The following is a 22,287-nucleotide window of genomic DNA, read 5'->3' as shown; positions in this document are numbered from 1 at the left end:
TCTAATAGAAAAATTAGGATGCACATGCATTTGTTTTCTTTTCAACTCAAGTTACAATCACTCCCCAAGAGATCAACGATGAAGGAAGGGGAGAAAGACCAAGAAATTGTCCGAGTATAGGAAAGAGCAAATTTGGCCAAAAGGTGAGCCACTTTGTTACAATTCCTTGGTTTGTAACTAATGACACAGTTTTGTAGCTGATGAATAAGCCTCTTGCACTCTACAATCAGGAATCTGAGTCGCCATGGTGGTTCAGAATTTTTCACTAACAAGAGGTCAAAAATGAACTTAGCATCACTCTCAATAACTATATCAGAAAAAATTCCAAGATAAGGCCAATCTTAACCCTTCAAGGATAGCCTGGGCCTCCGCTTCTGGGGTTGGACAAAGAGATAGGGGGCAGCTCTAGCACAAATGCAATGATCACAGTTATCTCTAACAATGTATAAGTTGGGTTGCTTTCAAGCGTGGACTTGATGAGCACTGATCTACCAGCCTTAGATAGGAGCCTATCCTTCCAAGTGGCAAGTCTGTCTTTCACCTTTTCTATAATTTGGTTCCAATCCTCAACGGATCTTCGAGCCACAAACAAAGGGTTACCTAGATACTTATCCTTTAGTTTCATTTGGGTCACTCCAAAAATGCTAGAAATCCGGAGTCTAGCTCTTCTATGCACATTGGTACTAAAGAAAATGGCTGATTTTTGTTTGTTTGGAAGTTGGCCAGACCACCTACAAAGAACGCCAAGGATCCTTCAATTTGATGGCTTCTTGCAATGAACTTTTTTCCAAATAGGAGTAAGTCATCTACAAATAACAAGTGATTTATTCTTATTGCTGACTTCCCAAACCTAAAACCTGTGAGTTTCGTTGTATCTATGTTGTGAATGCGAGTGTGGGAAAGAGCTTCCATGCATATGATGAATAGATAAGGGCTTAAAGGACAACTTTGTCTTAATCCTCTCGTGGGGTTAAAGGCAAGACCGATTGCACCATTAACTTTCACTGCCAATTCAATGGTAGCAAGACCGTTGTGAATGAGATTATAGAACTCCCTAGAGAAACCCAAAACATTCAACATTTTCAATAGAAAGTTCCAATGGGTCCGATCATAAGCTTTTGATAAGTCCATTTTGAGCATGAAAAACCCATTCCTGCCCTTGACCCTTCTCATCGTATGAATCACCTCTTGCGCAACAATAGTGTTGTCCGTTATCGATCTTCCTAGGGTGAAGGCACCTTGCATAGGAGATATCAAATACTTAAGAAGATGATGGAGCCAATTTGTGATAATTTTAGTAACAAGCTTGTAGCTTACATTGTTTAATCCAATTGGAAAGTCATTGGCATCCTCAACATTTTGGTTCTTGGAATTAAACAAAGAATTGCTTTGTTAATCTCCTTAATAGTTAGGGAGTTCATAAAGATGTTTTGAATGAGAGTAGTCGCCTCCAACTCCATGACATCCCAGCATCTTTAGTACAAGGCCACACTTATCCCATCAGGACCTAGGGCTTAATTGGCCTCTATACTGAACATCATTGCTCTAATTTCTTCCTTCGTAGACACCATGCATGATTTATTGTTATCTTCAAGAGAGAGGGTGTAACCGGTATCTGAAGGCAGAACAAAATCTTTAGTGTCACTATCAAAAGATTAGAATAGCTTTTGGAAGGAGGACAATGTAGCACCAATTTCCTTTATATCTAATGTCCAAATTCCTTTGTTATTTTTCAGCTAGAGCACTGAGTTCTTCCTATTCCTATTTGAAGTCACTGCATGGAAAAAGCATGCACTTCTACCTCCATGATTCAACCATTGTATGCGTGACCATTGATGCCAGTAAACCTCTTCCTTGTATAACCACTCGTTAATTTGAGCTTTAACTCGATTCTCCTTAGTAATTGTAACTTGGGACAGGGGAAGCTATTGGTTTTAACTAAGCTGAGATTCAAGATTCTGGATATGTGGTTGGAAGTTGCTGCAGCATTCGTTTTCCCAGCTTTGGGGATCCCTCAGTACCTTTGGCATTTTTACATGAAAAGGGCCCTCATGGGCTGCCTAAGAAGTCTGGAAAAACTGATTGAAACCTTCTTCACTGAACCAATTGGCTTCAACTCGAGGTTGGTTCACATGAGTAATCTTCTTTCTTAGTTCAAGTAACAGAGGGAGATGATCACTATTAGTCACAGAGATATGTGAAACCCAGGCTGTAGGAAAAAGTTGTAACCAATCAGTAGACACTAGAACTCGATCAATCTTTGATGGACATGGTATTGGGCTTCCCGATGGTTTGACCAAGTAAAAGTAGGACCTTTAAAGCCTAAGTCAATGAGAGTCCAACCATGTACAATAGATTGCAAAATAGAACACTTGGACTAAGACACTTCCACACCCCCTCATTTTCATCTGCATTTAGGATCATATTAAGGTCACCTAACACCACCCACGGCCTCGTTGAAGAAGCATTAAAATTTATAACTTGAGACTGGAATTCCCATCGGCTTTCATTATTATGGTAGACATAGCAGCATAATAAGGCCCATTGCAAGTCGGGTGGGCCCATCAAGAAATTACAAGCAATTATGTAAGGAGAATATTGATAAACATTTAATTTAAGAGGCTTCAACCAGCCAAGCCAAAGTCCGCCAAATCGTCCTTTAGAGGGAATTATGTGAAATTAAAATGCGAAAAAGCTTCTACATATTTTTAAGGATTTTTCCTGAGAGCACTTAATCTCCGAAATAAAGATAATATCTTGAGCATATTTTTTCAGGAGCCGATGTAGTTGACGAACTGTCGGGGGACTCCCTCCCCCTTGATAGTTCCAACTATGGACTTTCATGGTTGACTGTGGGGCGGTATTGGGCCCACCACCCCAACCCTCAATTCTTCATCTAGATTTGGAGAATTGATTGTAGGATGGAGATCAACTGCTTATACACATGCCAATCGTTTAATTGGTTGCCTATTAGAATGTTCACGATCCTTTCCCAGGTTCTGCTTCTTTGATGTTGGGGTGTTGAGAGACTAACCAACGCGTTTTTCCCCATTGTAATTTCAGATTTAGCAATCACATGTACTTCATTTGTTTGCATGGGTGAACTTTCATTCACATTGTCACCCTTAAATCCTTAATGTCTTGTTGCTCCTTAGTATTGAGAATTGATCCATGGTTCTCCATTGCCGATTTAGTAGGAGCACCTTGTAAAATAGAGGTGGTCCCGCTGTCCATAGTGGGAGACTCAATAGCATGATCCTCTATGCCTCTTGTTACTAACTGGCTAGTTGTAAGGTCATGAATACGAACAATCATTCCATTTAGGTGTGTTTCAGTGATTGGTGCCTCTAACTCAAGATTAGGAGAGAAATCAATGGCATGCATATTCATTTCAATGTTGGAAATGTCAGAAATTAAATAGGAAGGTGGGAAGAGCTTGCCTGATTTGGTGGGCTCTCTAACACCAAAATTGAAAGGAGGCCTACCTCCCGCTGGGTACTTTCCATTATTGCCATTTGTTAGAGATTGTGAGTTCATCGGTATACAGTCCAGTCGTAACTCCTGAGGGCATCATCATTGTATGTATTCCTTCAAAGATCTCTTTTTGCAGCTTCAAACCGTTGACGAACACTAGTCCTGGCAACTGGAGTGACTTTAATGTCTTTTGTTAGTCTATCCACATTAAGGGACTATAACTTTTCTTTTTGACCCGGGTTCTTGCAGTCTTCAATGGCCAGTTTCAAACGGTGGAGAGTTCTGCATGTACCCTTCTCGTGGCCTAATCTCCCGCAGAACAAGAAGAACCATGGAAGCCTTTCATACTTAACCTTAATTGCAATTATCTTCCCTGAGAGTAGAGTGTATGGGACTGAATCAACTAACGGTTCATTGATATTCAGAGCAACCTTAATGCGAGCAAACTAGATCCATAGCGCCACCTCTTTTGGTGAAGGTTCAAACAGTTTACCAATAGAAGTTGTCACCTTTTTCACTACATTGATTGATAGATATCCTACAGGTAATCCACTTAGGTGAATCCAGACCTCTGCCATTGGTAGATCATAGTCTTCAGGGCTTAGATCTGGTTCTCCTCTACATAGCAGAATGATATTGTTTTCAAAAAGCCATGGGTCTTTATGAACGACCAAGTCCCTCTCAAAGCTGCTAGGGAACTTAATGATGTGTCTTTTGCAAAATCCAAGACAGTTGAAACAGGTATCTTTCAAAGCCTTGCTCACCATCTCCTTTAGACCCCTTGGTTTGATGACTCTATCCGTTAAGACTTTGAACACAAGGCTTCTTCTCCATTCTTCATCGAGGAGGGCATCTTCTGAAGAAGCTTCAACCATTCTAAAGAAAGCAATATAAAGGTCCTCTTCTTCCATGGTATCATATGTAGAGTGGGCTTCGAAAGGGGGAGGGGGAGAAGATGGTGGTGGGAAGAGAGAGGTGGAAGGGGAATAGAGGGAGGGAAGCTTACACTACGACAGGAGGGATGCTTGCTCTCGAGAGCAAGAGGAAAAATACTTCAATAACACTAAATCTAGTTGACTATAAGGTATATAACATAAAAAATGCATACTTTAATAGTTATGTGAAGTATAAACTACCAAGACATATCCACCATGAATCGCAGGTGTCATGTATTTAGTTCTTAGAAAATGAATATAATTATTATTAATATTTAAAAATATATAAATGTTAGTAATCAATTGTTTTCTAAAATTATGATAAGTAAATCTCTCAAAAAAACTATGATAAGTAAATGAATCATGGGCTAAGGGTAGATTTGTTGTCTCCCAAGGTAGATACTTCGGCTTGAATCTCTTTGCTTGTATAGCTTTTTGTAACATAAAATTTATAGGGAAATAAATTTTAATTTGATTCAATGGCATGAATAGAAAGAGATATAGTTATTGACACGAATGAGAGGGAGAGAGAGAGAGAGAGATTGGTAAATTAATGAGATTAGAGAAAGTGTAAGAGTTATGAAAGAAAATTAATACTTTTGAATTTTGAATTAATGACTTAAATATGAGAGTTAGTTAATAATAGAGAGTGGGAGTTAATGACAGAGAGTAGAAGTTAATTGAAGAAACAAGTTCGAATTTCAATTGGAAAAGGAAGAAAAAGATGAGCATCAGTCAAATGTGGTCACAGTATAGGTTCATATCAGCCAATACAATTGACACGGGTGGAATAGAATTGTCTATCAGCCAATCCACCCCTGCTGCATGCCAATAAACTTTAAAACTCAATTGTATCAGTTCATAATTCACCCAAGCAACTAGGTTGCGAGGCAACAACTCTACTATCCAATAAATTTGGGGTTAATTACTCATATATACCATATATATTTAGAAAACCACTAAAATGTACCCCGAACTTTTAAAAACTACTTATACCTTGTTGACTTTTAAAGGATAAGTTTAACATATAAAATATAAAAGACAAAAATATCTTGAACTATTGATTAAGTTTTCAAAATATGTCATTTTCTTCTAAAATAACAGAGCTATCATATTTTAATCGACCTTAAAAAGACATACACGATTGATTTAAGAAATGATGCAGATCTCAGGTCCAAAGCTACAGAGCTCCTCCTAAGAGAAGAATTAATCTTATCCACCCAAACTATACTCTCTAACTGCTCTCAATTTCTCATGGATTGTCTAACACAAAATAGGTCTCTAAGTTCTAAAAGATCCTTTGTTTGACCTCGAATTGAGTGGAGGCATGGTCATGACTGGAAGTCTGGAATATCTTTCAATGCAATGACGGATTTTAGGTCCAAGCTATAGTCAATAGGTTTGGTACCGCCTCTTCTCATTGGGTACAGAGAAGAAGCAGGAGATGAGTAACTCCAAATTCTTCTTCTAGTTAAGAGATTGCAGCAACCCCCATCCACAACCAATCATAATCTTCTCCAGTTACACTTTTTTCTTCACCTTGGTCGATCTCTGCAACTGTAAGAAATGCAAAGAGCCATAAGCAGAAGAGAAATTATCAACAAATTAAAAGCCCAAATTCAATATTGCAAACCAAGCATCCATACCAATGTAGCCGATGTGAGCATATTGAACAAGGCGAAGGAGAAGGAGAGGCAGCAGGGTGTATTTGGTGGGTCTTAGAGACCAGAAGGGTGCAAATTGGCATTTACAACCTCAGATTTCTTATAAAGGCATCATCCTATCCCCTCTTGAAACTGTCCACCCTCAACAACGCATTCACATTGAAGAACCTAATCATGAAAGGAATCCCACCTGTCATATGGCCTGAGGTCGCCTGAGTTATTACAATGATTTGTTCAAGGCTGAGAGGAAGGTTACACCTGCTACTCGGTAGGGTCAACTTTTGTATTATAAAATTTTTTGGAATGAGCTGTATATTATAAAATTTTTTGGAATGAGCTGTTATAGCTCCTTAAGGGTGCAATGACAGAGGTCCTGTTATGTGAAGTTGATTAATAAGGCATGTATAAGTTGATTTTCAATGTTTAGGGTATATATAAGTAAAAGGTATATATGAGTAATTAACCCTAAAATTTATTAGAAAATAAATTTGAATTTGAGTTAGTGGTGTGAATAGTGAGACAGTAAATGGCATGAGAGAGAGAGAGAGAGGGAGAGATTAACTTCAGATAATACCGCATGCAAGTAAAGCAAAACGGTGACTACATCCGCAACCCTTGTCTACTCTGCAGAAATGAAACTGAAATACAACTCATCAAAAAAAAAAGGACAAGCCTCCCACTTTCCATCTTATTGAGGGAAGATATTCTAGGAAATGGGAGAATTAAAAAGAGATTATATTTCTTCGGGTTGCTCTTTACTGTTGTAAGGTGACAACTCCCAAGGTGTGCACATTAGAATCCTCCCTCTTCTCAATGAAGCTCATCCTGTAAAGAAAAAATGAAATAAAATTAAACACCCCATTACAGAAAATGCAACAAATGGTAGAAATAAAAAGAAAACTTAGCCCCATAACAGTAACTTCGCTTCAGAGAATAGTATGGCAGTAATCATGTTACGAGGAATTTAATTTTGCCAGTTAGGAACATCAAGTTTCTGGAAGTTAACATGCCATTCGCGTTTGTCGTATTTATCAAGCAGTTTTTGTAATGAAAATTTTTCATTCGGTACCAATAGTGGTAAGCGTTGATCATTATTTACAATCAGTTTTGCAAACTTACCAACAATGCTAACAAGCAATTCAAGGTGCATAAACTGTTTGTACACAACCATGATGACATTGGTTGTCAAGCATTCGCAATCAAATCATTAACCATTTTTAGTAGAATAAACTTCAATAAAACATCCAAGCTTGTTCATACTGATATTCCTACTAGCATGGGAGACATTTACAGGCTTTCTTTAAGCTGAACAAGAAGCCTTTTTCTGAGAAACAGATCTACAAGCAAGACTGCTCGAATAATAATAAGTCTATCTCCTAACCTCAGTCTTGCTTATTTAGATGAATGCCTACATACCAATAAAAAAAGAAAACAAAAACATGTGATCATAGAGCAACAACCAACAAGACTTGTCTAGTCTTTTCGTTAGTATAACCATCATTCCATAGTATTCCTAATAATGTCATATCCAAAGCTTACTAGTAAATCTGAATTTCTGAACACATTTAGCATACCTGTTGCCAACACAATTAAGTAAATCTGCATGAACACTTCTAGCATATATCTTGTAAGCATTTCTAATATCAAAATGGTATTGATATCATCATCATCATCATCATCATCCATGCCTTGTCAAAATGGCATTTTTTTAGTTAATAATCAAAATGGCATTGATATCATACAATAAGAAATTCCACAAATGGCAGCAGGCAGGTTAGGATTACAAGTATTGAAAAAAAAAAAATCAGATTCAAAGTAAAAGCTAAAAGCATTGCATGAAATGCCTTGTATCTGTATACATGTGATACATTTCAAGATATGTGTGATATCCCTATCTACCATATCCCAAAAAACTAGGTATTTTCATAACCAAATATTTCAAATGACTCTATTACAAATTTTACCAAAAAAAAAATTGCTATTACAAAAACTGTTTACAGAGAACTAGTTGCATTATGGCTAGGGGTGTCAATGGACTCGTTTTGGATTGGACCCCATCCAAACCAAAATCAATTTGGACGTATTGGATGGACCAACAAGAAATTGAATTGGATCAAACCCGACTTAATGGTCCAAAGTATTTATTGGACTGGATTGGACCTGGTCCATCCATAATAAATTTATATTGGATTGGATTGGGTTGGATTGAGCCAATATCTGGTCCATTAATAGAAGATAAGAATATATGTGTCAAAGAACCAGGTTTGAGTTAGAATTAATCTAAACTAACAAATTTGAACAGATTGGATGGTCCAGACATTAAATTGGATTGGTCCAAAATGGTCCAAACTATTCATTGGAATGGATTGGATTGGACCTGGTCCATTTTTAATGGGCTCACATTGGACTGAATTGGATTGGACCAAATCCAGTCCAATTGATACCCCTTTATGGCACTGCCTCATAGCCACATTTTAGCAACAAAAAATTTTTTGATCAATATTTCAGCAATAAAAATTACTTGATTAACAATATACATGGTTCAATTAGTACCTTCATCATAGCTCATCTTTTACTGAGTCTTGCTGGAGAGTTTCCTTCTGGACAGAATCTGGCTGGACAGTTTCATCCCGATTCTTCTGAATGAAATCTATGATGTCCTCCTTTGCCCTATCACCATCATACTGTAACAGGTTGCCACTTGCTGATCTAAAGTACAGAGTTGGGTAACCCTTAACATCAAAAGTTTCATGTGGGAAATCATTTGCAGTTGCATCCTAGAAACAAAACACAAGAATTGAAATTTATAAGGAGAGAAATTTTTAATTATCAATAAGAAAATGGTCAGAATACAAAACAAGCTTTACAACATGTTCAAAATGCATTGATATAGACAACCTTCAATGTGAGACTTAAGATAATCTCAAGTAACAAGGAATAAAAAGAAGTTGAGAATAACACAAGTAGAAAAGGAGTGATATATAAATTACATTTTCTTTAAATTTGCTTGGAAAAAGTTGTTACTTTCATATTTTCTACTGTCATTGAATGGACCATAGTTCTCACTGTACTTATGAAAGCATTTTTTTTTTTTGAAATGAAAAGCAATTTATTAAATTCACAAAGGATTGTTCAAAATCAGTAACCAGTAAAGAAATAGAAACAACTACCAAATTACCATTTAGGCTCAGTTTGGAAAGAGTACAAATACAAATACAAATACATACAAAATAATACAAAATATAAGGTATTGAACTCTACATATTTGCATTTGTACTCCTTCCAAACTAAGCATTAGGAAATGTTTTATGGACCAAGAGGTTAACTATTCCCTGCTTTATACTAGGTTCTAACCAATATAACCTAGCAATGACAACTAAAATTGACCCCTAAATGACACCCAAGCAGCAACTAAACATGGCCTTTGAATCAATTTGATATTTTGACCCAAACCAAACCCAGAAAAGGCAACAAGAATGGCATCAGGCTTATATGGTAATGGCAATAGCAACACTAATAATGAGAAAGGAAACAAGCAGCCTTTACATTCCATGTTTCTTTTACCATCCATCATTTCCATTCCTGTTGTTTCTTTAATACGTTTTTAAGAAAGGTTACTATGGCTTTTGTCTTAATTCTTTTAGGATAAACAAAAAATAAAATCCATTAGAATAAAAGAAGGAATACAAACAAAGGTGATAAGAAATCACCCCAAAGATAAAGAAAAAACCACCCTGAAAGCAACCTTATAGAACAAAAACACAAACCCCCCCACACTTCGAAACTTAGAAACTCACTCCACACAAATACAATTCTTACCACACTCAAAGAAGAACAAAAGGAAAAATCTTCAGCTCCCACCACCTCGCTCTCCAACCTCCAAAACTTTGTTCCTCCAAAATTTGCAGCCATTTTCTTCAGCTTCTCTATAGATTCTTCTTGCAAACTCCTCACCCCATAGGAGACATATCCTCAAGATTTTACTCACCTCCACCTCCTTATTAAGTGCCTCTTCCAAGTATAGCCTTCTTTGAACAACATAAGTTTTGTCCACTTCCACTTCCCTCTCCTGCACAAACCATCTATCTTCAAGGTCTCCAACAGGTTTTGTTCTGTACTTTCTCACCCCAAGGGCCTGAGCAGGATTTTCCATGGTCCCCACCCTAGCTTCAGAGCCATCCTCCCCATTTGATCGGAAGCTTGACAAGTAATGTTATCTTGGCTATCAAGAACACCTCCAGACTCCTTCAGACAAAAATCTTGAATCTGAGAAGACTGAAGATCACCAGACCCCCCACCCCCCCCCCCACTTTACCTTTAGTTTCCCTTCTTTCTCTTATACACTCTCTTGAATTTATTGGACGGGCTAGCACCACAAACACATTTTTGTTTTATCAATAACAAAATTTCATTGAAATATGGAAACATTACAAGAACAGGAGATGTAAGCTTTCTTAAACCTCCATAGTAAAATTTAGCTATTACAACTGAGCCCAGAACAGATGACTCCTTCCCAGTACTACACCTCCCTTATAATTCTTTATTAATTGAGGGATATTCTTCAAACAGCAACAGGTAGAGTCAAATTAGAGAGCACCTTACTTTGCTGTCCACTTGGATCAGAGAGATTCCTAAGATTTTAAGTTTTTTGGCTGATTGGCTAGCCAAATTAGGGATTGCTTGAGAGGGCCTTTTTTTAATATAGTTAGTAGTTGGTTGATCTTCCTGATTTGTCTTTCTGACTTGGAGGATGTTGACCCAGGTAACCTCGTTGAAGTTGTAAATGGAAGACTGGGCAAAGACTTGGAGGATGTTGACCCAGGAGAGGTAAGCAGTAAGATTTCAGTTAACCCAAAAAGGATGAAGAATTCAAAAAATGTCAGAGGGTGCATGTGACAAAGGTACTTTTCCCGGTTGAAAGAAGGTGTTTGTGGTTTTTATCATTGTTTGGGTGCAGGTGGATTCCTCCAACAAATGTGCAGATCTTGTTTGCTTCTAATTTCTTTAGGTGGCCAACGAAAAGAGGAAGAGTATTATGGAGAAGTGTGAGGGTGGCAGTTTGCTGGACCATTTGGGAGAAAAGGAATGCAAGACTGTTTTCAGGCAAGGAAAGAACTAGAGAGGCTGTCAAAGAAACAATAATGGTGAGAGTGATAGAGTGGCCAATTCTGAGTACCATTAATCCAGTACAAGCCCTATTTGGTCTCCACTGCTAAATGATTATATAAAGTTAAACTTTGATGGGAGCAGTACAGGTAATCCAGGCCCCTCGGGTATTGCAGGGGTGTATAGAGACAATGAAGGCAGAATTGTTGGCCTATTTTCGGGCCCAATTAGAGTAGGTGATTCATTAAGGGCTAAGGCGTTGGCCGTCATGAAGGGACTGCAAAAGGCAAAGCACATGAATATACGAAAGCTGATTATAGAAGGTGATTCAAAGCTGGTAGTGGAGTGGCTGCAAAAGGAAGAAAAAGATTTTTGGGCTTTTAACAATGAAAAGAAAAGGTTCAAGTGTTTGACACAAAATATGGAGGTGAAGATTAATTGGGTAAAAAGAACTGCAAATGGGTTTGCTGATGTATTAGCAAAGCAAGGGGGTAGTTGCTCTTTATATTCCAGTCAGATAATAAGAACAGTTAAATAAAAGGAAAAATTAACATTTAGAAATCAAATAATATTACATACTTTGAAGAAGAGTAATGACCTATGGTAAAATTTTTCTACATGAATTACTTTATTGCACTGCTAATATTTACTAACAGGAATGCCAGAAATAAAAACAGATTGTCATTTACATTGCAAAACAATGCAGAAAAATGGTCTTACTAATTTTGCAATGACGACATCTGAATCACTTTTAAATGAGACAGCAACTTCATCCAAGATTGGAGCCAGCTTCTTGCAGTGTCCACACCAAGGTGCATAGAACTCAAGCAAAACTCCAAAATAGAAAATAGAACATGTCAAAATCATGTAAGGAAGCAAGAAAAAATGAAACTCCAGTGGAACTAATCCTTTGAATTCTTATGTCATGGTTAAATTCCTCATCTATCGGTAACCTTTCTATACCAGTTCACCACTTCATCTTAACCATCCAGCAGCACTTGTAATCAAACTACCACTTAGAAGAAGTTGCATAATAAATATAATGATTTTCTTGTGTTCATCAATTTACAAAAATGAAATATATATATATAAATAAAGAATACAATATGGTCGACCAGACAGAATTATATTCACTGAGAACCCATATAGGTCATTGAATTGATAGCTCAGGGCACAGTTGAAAGGTTTAGAAACTTGGAGGACATGTTTAAAGAACAGCAAAAGCTTTCAACCTGACAGCAAAGAAAGGCATCCCACCCTTAGAAATAGGCAAAAGGGTTTGACCCACATTTTGTAAGTCATTTCTTTTGAATGATCTTTCTGTAATTGATGTGTATCTAATTGTTAAGTCCTTAAGTTTGCTGGACTGGGAGCAGGTTATTAAGATACTCCCAGACATAGCTTAAAAAAAATAATAATAATAAAGAAAAAAAGGGCTTTCTTATAAGCCCAGTCGGTCATATTGGTGGGCTGAAACATTTTAATAAAGAAAGGGGCCTGCAATCTAATTTAGTGAACAACAGGCCCCAAGTTATTTGGGCTTATTTGTAATACAATAAGCATTTAATGGGCCTGCAGTAGAGCCCATTTAATGGAATAGCAGGCCCTAAAAGAATAAATCCATTTTGATTAATTTCTTGTGAGGTGTCCCACTTATTTATGAGGGGATGCCACTTGTCCTACTCTAACAAGAGGACTATTTTCCCTCCTTTAACCACTTTAAGTGGGGAAACACGTGTCACCCTAGGGGAGAGAGTTATTTTCCCTCTTCTAGCCACTTGAAGTGGCGGGATACATGTCACCCTAGGGGAGAGAAAGTTATTTTCCCTCTTCTAACCACTTGAAATGGGGGGACACATGTCACCCTAGGGAGAAGGATTTATTTTCCCTCCTTTAACCACTTGAAGTGGGGGGACACATGTCACCCTAAGGGAGAGAGAATTATTTTCCCTCCTCTAACCACTTTAAGTGGGGGGACACTTGTTACCTTAGGAAGGAAGAATTTTCTTTTCCCTCCTTAACCCATTTTAAGTGGTGACACTTGGCATTCTAAGAAGAGAGGAGTGGGGAGTTACTTAACCACCTCCCTCCTCTATATAAACCCTCTCCTACAAGGAGAAGGGGCTAATGCCTTTTTGTTGGCTATTACTAATTTATTTGCAGGATTTCTAGCATTAAGAAACAAGTGGGAAGAGAAAAGAGAAGAAGATTGGTGTGGAGAGCATAAAAGAAAAAGGAAGAAGAAGGTAGGGAATCTGGTTTTCTTCCTACACCTCTTCAATATGATACTCCTTGTGCTTCCCACATGAGATGGAAGACCATATTCTATCTATTCCTCTCACTTCTTTCTTTCTTTCCTTTTATTTTTCTTTTCTCCCTTGTTTCATATTGAAATACATGTAAGGAGACAACCATCTACAGCCTTGTTGATAGAACTTGGCTAATTATGGCTCCTTACAACCTATTAACCTATGTGTGAAGGGAAAAACCATCTACAGCCTTGTTCATGAAACTTGGCTGATTATGGTTCCTCATAGCATGATAATGCACACAACCACAATTTAAAGGCCATATGTAGCCTTATTGATGAAACATGCTTTTTATGATACCTATTTACTTGTTATGCATACAATGTTTGTTTCTTTATATGCTGGTTTTCTCTCAAACAAAGAGGGAATATATACCAGAATTTTCTCTCAAACAAAGGAAAATTCTATGGAAAAATGATACTTAGTTTAGTCTCTATTCATTGGTACTTCTGAATCATAATCAAAAGGTTTTCTCTGCCCCTAGCAGAGATGTAATTAAGGAAATATCTACGTGATTTCCCGAATGGGGCTTACCCAAATAACAAAAAACCCAGTTATTAGTCTAATTGGGTGAATTATGTTATGTGAGAAATTATACTAAAAAAATTTCCACTAACACTAATATGCTCACATACTTAGAAGTATAAATTATGTTTTTAATTGCTGGCTAAGGGTCGCTCACTTGACACAAGGGAGTTAATTCACTAGTTACTTCTCATTGCCTCAAGTTTCCTAATATAAATTGTCAGCCACCAAAGTATAGTCTATTTCTCCAAGATCCAAGAAACTATGCAGGCCATTGTATTACAGGAATTATACCAAGAAGACCAAATTGCCCTTTGGCCATACCATCTACCTCTGCAGGGTAATCGATTAACAAATACCCTATGCTAAGTAGAAACCAAAGGTCAACTTCAAAGGTATCCATAGCAAAGAAGTCTTTAGATACAACAATCAAGCTTAAACCATAAGTCTCTAGACAGTTCATTAATCCCCAAAGATGCAAATCAGTGAAGACCATCATAATCCAACATATCTAGAATTCCACATCTAAACTAAAATGATTGCATGTAGGTTACCATACTTGGAATGATATACAAAATGCAATGGATGTAGAACAAGACAGTATAATGATGTTATCAAGGTTCAAAGATCCGATACTCCAAATTGGGTGTATCGGACTTTGTATCAACACTTTTATTTTTTTTGTAGTTTTCATTCAAAATATGTTCCGGGGGTCGGTTAAAGGCCTGGTTACCCCTTGAAACAGGTCTTACCCCGAAACTCTATATTTTGTGTATCGGTGACCCACCGAAACGTAACAAAATTTTGAACCTTGGATGTTATAACTATTTGCTTCCTTGGAACGTGACTAAAAGAATGCATAAGGCTAGAACTAGAAGCATTAACAACACATACATGGAAACAAGTTCCTTCAACATAACCACCAAGGCACATTTCATGTGCCTTTTTGTATCAACGTTCTGTTTACACTTTACAATAACAATGTTCTGTTTACACTTTGCATGTGTATCAATGTCTTTTTCTCCTTTCAGACTGGTAATATTGCAACTAATTGATGTATATCAAAGAATAAAGTAATGTTCTGCTTGTACTTTGCAAGACATTTAAGTGATACCATTAGTTGGATGTTACTTCAACCCCAAGTGGAGATGGAATAAGGAAAAAATCAATAATTGTTTTTGTTCATCCATTTTCATTGTTACAATTAATCATAATAACCCATTAGAAAGAAGACCATCATATGTTTATTCTAATTCTAGGAGCAGTGGAAACACCTAAATAATACAAAAAGAAAAATTATGTATAATCAAATACCATTTTGTCCAGAGTTGAAGACAACATCCTCAAGGCTGTCAGCAACAACAACCTTCACAGGTTCATTGTTAACTTCAGGAATAGGTTCTGACTTTCTGAATGGATTTAAGTTTCCATCCTGCAACCAAAAGGGAAAATCATTAAAGTCATGATTAAAACCAAAAAGAACACATCTAGTATAAAGACCTTCAGATTAGAAGGGTAGTCATCTAATCTATTTCTAAACTTCATGTTATAATCACAAAAGTAACCATGGAAGTAATGAAAGAAGTAGATGAATCACCATATATTCCTCCAACCAAGACGCAATGTGATCAGGCTCCAAATTTGGCTTCAGGTATTTTGTGCCGCCGCTGTTCTGTATGATGATGAGGGGCACTTGATCATCTTTAAGGCCAAAATACTGTCCATCCAAACAATGGAAGATTTGAGATGTAATTAATATGAGGGAAATAAACAAACATGATTATGCTGATTAAAAGATATTAACTACCTGGAAAGCACCTTGACTGGCCTCAATGTCACCCAGGAGAAAACAAATACCCTTTCCTTTGTAATGTGTAGCAACATCATGATATTTTGATTTGAAAGATTCAACAAGCTCACTTGTGAAGTTCAAAAATAGCATGGCCTACCAATTCCAAAATTGTGAAATAGATGGGTCATTCCATGAACAAATTGTTCAATGTGAGAAAAGATGCAACTTAAATGTTACAGCAAGTACTATCTCCACCTAATTGTTGGAGACAAATATAAGTGGAAGCAAAAAAATGAATAGAATAAACAGATAAATATACCTGTTTCACTGTCCATACTTATTAAAATTTTTGAGATATTAGTTATTTAACATGCAAATTAGAAGATGCCCAGAATTGACCACCACTTCAACTCCAAGCAGCTTGATAAAACACCCCCCTTCCCACAACTAGGTTTGTCCTCTCTTAAGTTCTAGAAGATTGGGCTAAGTACTGCAGGTTTTAATTGTACATCTACATAAACTAAATCATTTTTATGACAGATAATAACAAATTCACCAATCCGATAACCTGTATATTTTTTTTTTTGATAGAAATCTGATAATCCTGTTAACACAGAGAAGAAAGAAGGTAGTACCTTGGCATCAGGACCATTAAAGAATTTTATAACATATGGGTGGTTACTAGGATCTTTGTTGAAAACTGTAACAATAGGCATGCTAGAATCTTCAACAAACTTCTCCAGAGCATCCACATTAAAGTTCTGCAAGTAAATAATATCCACAAAGGTAGAATTAACAAAATGGCAAGAGCAAGAAGTATTAAAAATTGAAAAAAAAAAAGAAAGAGAGAGGAAATGAAGGTCTTATAAGTACCTGGGAATCAACAACAAATTCATCAAATGGCTTGAACAACCTCAATGTGGGCCCACTGACAGTTGATTCCCCTCTTGGAAGAAGCTTAGCATCCAAAGTGTGACCAAAATCATAATCAGAACGCAATTTCTCAGCTAATGCTGTAAAATTCTCAAATTCCTCCCCAGAAAATTCTGAGAAAACCCCAACCTATATGAATATTTAGAAAAGTTAGTCTGGATTTACCTTTGCCTTTTTCCATGAAGCAATGAACAGAAAAGGGAAACTTCAATAATTGAAAAACTTACAACAAAGATCTTTTTGTCATCAATTAGATTATTGGCATCTTCTACAGATTTTATTTCAGCTGATGCTGGACCAGCTTGCTTCTTCAAATATTCAACTATACCATCAGCCTCCCTAGGACCTTTGTATTCTTGAACAATCTTTCCACCATTTCTCAAAATCTTAAGTGTTGGGAAACCCTTAACCTCAAACTCAGTTGCAAGTTTTCTGTTTGCTTCATCATTGGCATCAACCTTTGCAAGAACAACTGGAAGGTCATGGCTACTCAAAATTGAGGCAGCTTTCTCATACTGTCAATAAAAAAACATTTAAAGTTGAAATAACCTGTCAGAAAATGAATTATATAGTTGTTGTGTAAAACTAAAAGTAGCCAAAGCAAGAGAGGGAAAATACTGAATTCAGCATTTGCCATCTGAGACTAGAAAATTGAGTACCTCTGGAGCAAGATTCTTACAATGCCCACACCTGTCAAAGTGACAAAGAAGATTAAAGAAACATATCAAAAACAAAGAACAAAATCATAGTTAACAATTTCAGGCAATGAAATTTTATTTTTCTGCAGGCTTAAAACTAAAATTAACACACCCATAAGATAAAATTCCTATATGAAGTCATGAATGATTAATCAGAAAATAGATGAGTCAGGCAAATAAAGAACCATCATACAAATAAAGAATGGATCAGTGGTAATAAGACATTACACAGAAATAATAGGTCAAGAGTTCAAGTCTTGCCATTGGCATTTTACTTATCAAAAAATAAATAAATAAATAAATAAATAAATAAATAAATAAATAAATAAATAAAGAACCGTCATGGAGTTGTTTGTAAAAATTTCAAATTGCGGGTCAAAAGAGAAATGCCATGTAGCTTCACACAAAAGCTTCTAATTTTTTTCTTTTTCATCTTTTATTTTCAGTTTTGACCTAGCATTTTGTTTCATCAAACAAGTGTTAAGCATGCTTAAGGGCATACAGACATAGGCACATGATACGGAATTCTAAAAGATACGTTTAAGGAATTCTAAATAATACGAATGTGTAGATGTTGGTGATCTCATGAAGAAAGCAGGAAGATCTTCATTCTGGCATTTCTTTCATGACCCTAACATTCAAACAAACTCGTGTTTTCTCCAAATTGAAGCCCTAGATCAGAACGTCACTATCTTCTTATCAGCCTCATCAACAAATCTAGAGCTTGAGGTATACGCATCATTTCATGCAAAGAACAACATAAATTTTCAAAAAAATATAAAAATCAGCCCAATACTCCATTTTGCAAGCTCATGCTAAATAAATCAACTAGTATCATCCAAAAAACTTCATAATTTCCATAATATTACACATAAAACAACGACTAAGAACAAAAACATAAAAAAACAAACTGAAGATGTACAGAAGCACAACCGCATTCGTCATACAAAGAGGAAGATCGATCTGACACATTACAGGGAATTCAAGAAACAACTAAACTTCAACAACAATTGAATCATAAATCCAAAACTAAGTAACAGGAATCTATACCATGGAGCGTAGAATTCGACAACTATGAAGTTGTTCTTGCTGACAGTCTCAGAGAAGTTGGAGTGATCGAGTGTCAAAACGAACTCCTTAGACTGACCTTCACCATCTGAGGCCGAAACCAAAGAGAGAGAAGAAACGAGCAGAGCAAAAGCGCAGAAGCAGAAGCAGATCGAAACCCTAGTCGCCATGGCCGGAGACCAGAGTTGCTAGTGCTATTCTGATATTTCACGGAGAGAGAGAGAGAGAGAGAAGAGGGACGTGCAGAGGTGGGCCCCGAGAAATCAGATCCCTTAAATTCGCTCTCAAAATAATAGGACTAGTGCATGACAATCCAGTATTGCTTTCATCATCTACCGTTCATTACTTTGTCTTTTTCTTAAAAATCGAATCGACGGTTAAAGATTCATCTCATTTTGCAGTTCGGATCTATATTCGATTTTTATCGACGTTTAAAGAAAGATGGGGCCCACTAGTTGAGTATGGTGAGATCTTGGGACCTATTGATGTTGATGGAGCTTTCGTGGTCATCTACCTGAACCAACAGAATCTGTGGTGCAGATATTCTCCTGATTGCTCCCTATCACACGGTTATTCTGGGTACGCTCACGAAGACTGTAAAGGCCGGGTGTACTGAAACATAGTTCACGGGGTAACATTCCAAACATGGATCACGGGATACGGATTTCGAGGCACTTATTTATCGGAATGACATGGCTCTCAATTTTCTAATTGGAAAAGACTTTGCTGCCGTAAAGTCATGATACCATCGAACCCATGGCTCGGTTTGGTCCGGTTCCAAAACTGAACCTGGGTAGTCCAATCGGTTTGAGATTTTTTTGAATAACCTAGGTGGCGTTTGTTAAATCTGAAATCTAAAGTCTAAAAGTTAAAAAGATATTAAAATACCCTGTTTTTACTATTTTACTCCTACAAAAGACTATTTGATAAATTTGAACTCAATTTGTATTATTTCATATAAAAAGATTTATCAAATTCAAAATAATATTAAAATCATACAACTATTTTTCATAGGCTCTGAATACTTTAGCTTGTCTGTGTTGGACCAAACTCTTAACATCTGAAATACTTTGTTTTTATTATTTTATCCCTACAAAAGACTATTTGGTAAATTTGAACTCAATTTGTATTATTTCATATAAAAAGATTTATCAAATTCAACATAATATTAAAATCATACAATATAATTAATAAAATATATAATAATTACGAAAAATAACTAATAAATAATAAATAACATAATTAAATTAATAAAAATAATTATTCACTATTAAAAAATAATAAAAATGATTAAAATTTAATAAAAATTAATAGTTATACTAATATTGAACCAACGCGAATAAAAAATAATTAAATACATAATAACTACGAAAAATAATTAATAAATAATAAATAACATAATTAAAATAATAAAAAATAAATACTCACTACTAAAAGTAATAAAAATTATTAAATACATAATAACTACAAAAAATATCTAATAAATAATAAATAACGTAATTAAATTAATAAAAAATAATTAAAATAATTAAAAGCATAATAATTACGAAAATTAATTAATAATTAATAAATAACATGTTTAAATAACAAAAAATAATTACTCACTATTAAAAAATAATAAAAATGATTAAAAATTAATAAAAAATTAATAGTTATAATAATATTGAAACACAAATAAAAAATAATTAAATACATAATAATTACGAAAAATAATTATTAATTATTAATTATTAAATAACGTGTTTAAATAATAAAAAATAATTACTCACTATTAAAAATAATAAAAATGATTAAAATTTAATAAAAATTAATAGTTACAATAATATTGAAACATGAATAAAAAATAATTAAATACATAATAATTACAAAAAATAATTAATAATTAATAAATAACGTGTTTAAAATAATAAAAAATAATTACTCACGCATTATTAGATTTTCATTTATGTGTGCATTCACATATTAGATTTTCATTTGTTCAGCCTCGCATGCACACATTATTGGAGAACGCCTAACAATCATTTTCCCTATATAAAAGAAAAGTTTATTCACCTACATAACCATAATAGTAAACTATAAGCAAACAAGTAGTTCTACATAGTTCAAGTACATAACTAGGATCAAAGATAAGTAATTCAATGCATGTTCCTATTTAATAATTCTTGTGCAATTTCCTCTCGCAATGAAGCCATGAACTGTGCATCAGCCTGCCCATAAAATGTCTCTCCATCGTCATGCTCTTCTGTCTCTACTTCTGCATTTTCATTAGGCACTTGCATATTAGATTCATCGTATTCATTGAAAAGAGTATCAACTATTGATTCCCTTCTCAAATAGTTGTGGATAGCAACACATGCAATGACTATGTCCCATTGGACATGGAGATTGAAAGGCATCATCCGTTTAAGAATTGAAAACCGAACTTTTAGAACACCAAACGATCTCTCAATTACATTTCTTAACTTTGCACGTGCCTGGTTGAATCATTCTTCTTTTGTCCTAGCACGCTCACAACAAAAGTCTACTATCCAATATTGCACATTTCGATAGGGTGCCATAAAGTGCCTTGTATTTGCATATGCAGCATTGCAAAGATAGTACTTGTTTGTGTCAATCAAATATATCTATCAAACAAATGAATTTATTAAAAACAAACAAACACCCATACAACACCATTCTTACCAGCACATGGAAATGGAAAATTGTTGATAGGGTTGTATGCAACCTCATATAAAACCCTAGCATCATGTGTTGTTCCTTCCTAGCCAACATAAACATATGTAAATACCATATTAAAATCACAAACAGCCAATACATTCTGAAAACATTTTTTCCCTCCTCTTCCTCAGCATGCTAGTTGTTTTTTCGATGGCACCACAGCATGAACAAGTGTCCCATCTAAAGCACCAATAGCACCCTTCGACTACAAAAGAAAATAATTAGTTTTGATCTCAATCACTACACTAATCAAAATCATGAAACTTATGTGATATTGCCAATTATTTACCTTGAGTACTTGTCGGAGTCATTTATGGTGCCCTGAGATGTTTGGATTTGGATCAAATGTAGTTGGGCGGATCATTTCTCGTGCAAATTCCATCATAGCATATAACACTTGATGAAAGTATGTATGCACTGTTTGGGTGGAGTGCTGGAATCTTCTCTTCAGAATAGAGAACATTTCATTATGGCTTAAACAAAATAGAAACATAGCCATGTTTTTCTCCACTGATATGTATCGGCTATCATGAAACCATCCACGATTACGAAAATGGCCACAGATCCGTACATATGCTTCAACCGGCATCCTCATCACCTCGATGGTTTGCTAGTTGTTTCCATTTAATAGCTCACGTGTATAAAGACAACCAGGTAGTGCAGATTCACAATATGACATCCTTGGAATATGACTTCGTAAAGTTTTTTTCATATACCAATATAAGAGGATAATCCTACCCAACCTCTTCATCCTAGGTGTCAACATATTTTTTTTTTTACTTGATGGTTACACTCCACATTGAGATTAATCTAAAAGCAAATCTATAAGCATGTTGAAGAGAAATATCAAAATACCATTTTCATCCAATAAACTCATCAAGTTTGTGTAAACACACTCAAAATATCAAAAAAACAAAACCCAACAAGTATAATGCAAGTATATCATCCCAAACTGTTTAACAGGAAAAAAAAAAAAAAAGGAGTTCCATCTAATCAACCAAAACAACAAGTCCATGTACGATTAAAACCGATGAACAAGTCCTACAATATGTTCATCCTCTTAGC

The 22,287-nt window shown here is 35.6% G+C and overlaps 1 protein-coding gene across 1 annotated transcript; it reads right to left on the bottom strand.

Annotated features, from left to right (window-relative positions):
• Nucleotides 1-6,525: 6,525 nt before the first annotated feature.
• On the bottom strand, nucleotides 6,526-18,764 carry LOC148873948 (protein disulfide-isomerase-like). The gene is made up of 11 exons (XM_088964239.1): nucleotides 18,487-18,764; nucleotides 17,398-17,428; nucleotides 16,966-17,253; nucleotides 16,679-16,867; nucleotides 16,441-16,566; nucleotides 15,821-15,958; nucleotides 15,611-15,730; nucleotides 15,328-15,445; nucleotides 11,900-12,012; nucleotides 8,627-8,850; nucleotides 6,526-6,898 (listed from the first exon to the last, which is right to left on the bottom strand). Exons 1-10 carry the CDS (start codon nucleotides 18,672-18,674, stop codon nucleotides 8,632-8,634), a joined length of 1,530 nt encoding a protein of 509 aa, XP_088820365.1. The 5' UTR covers nucleotides 18,675-18,764; the 3' UTR covers nucleotides 6,526-6,898; nucleotides 8,627-8,631.
• Nucleotides 18,765-22,287: the final 3,523 nt, after the last annotated feature.

The sequence above is a fragment of the Nelumbo lutea genome, chromosome 1 (assembly GCF_056320005.1).
Source record: "Nelumbo lutea isolate HS-2025 chromosome 1, American lotus-T2T, whole genome shotgun sequence".
Lineage (NCBI taxonomy): Eukaryota > Viridiplantae > Streptophyta > Magnoliopsida > Proteales > Nelumbonaceae > Nelumbo > Nelumbo lutea.
This window is presented reverse-complemented; position numbering and strand designations above follow the sequence as displayed.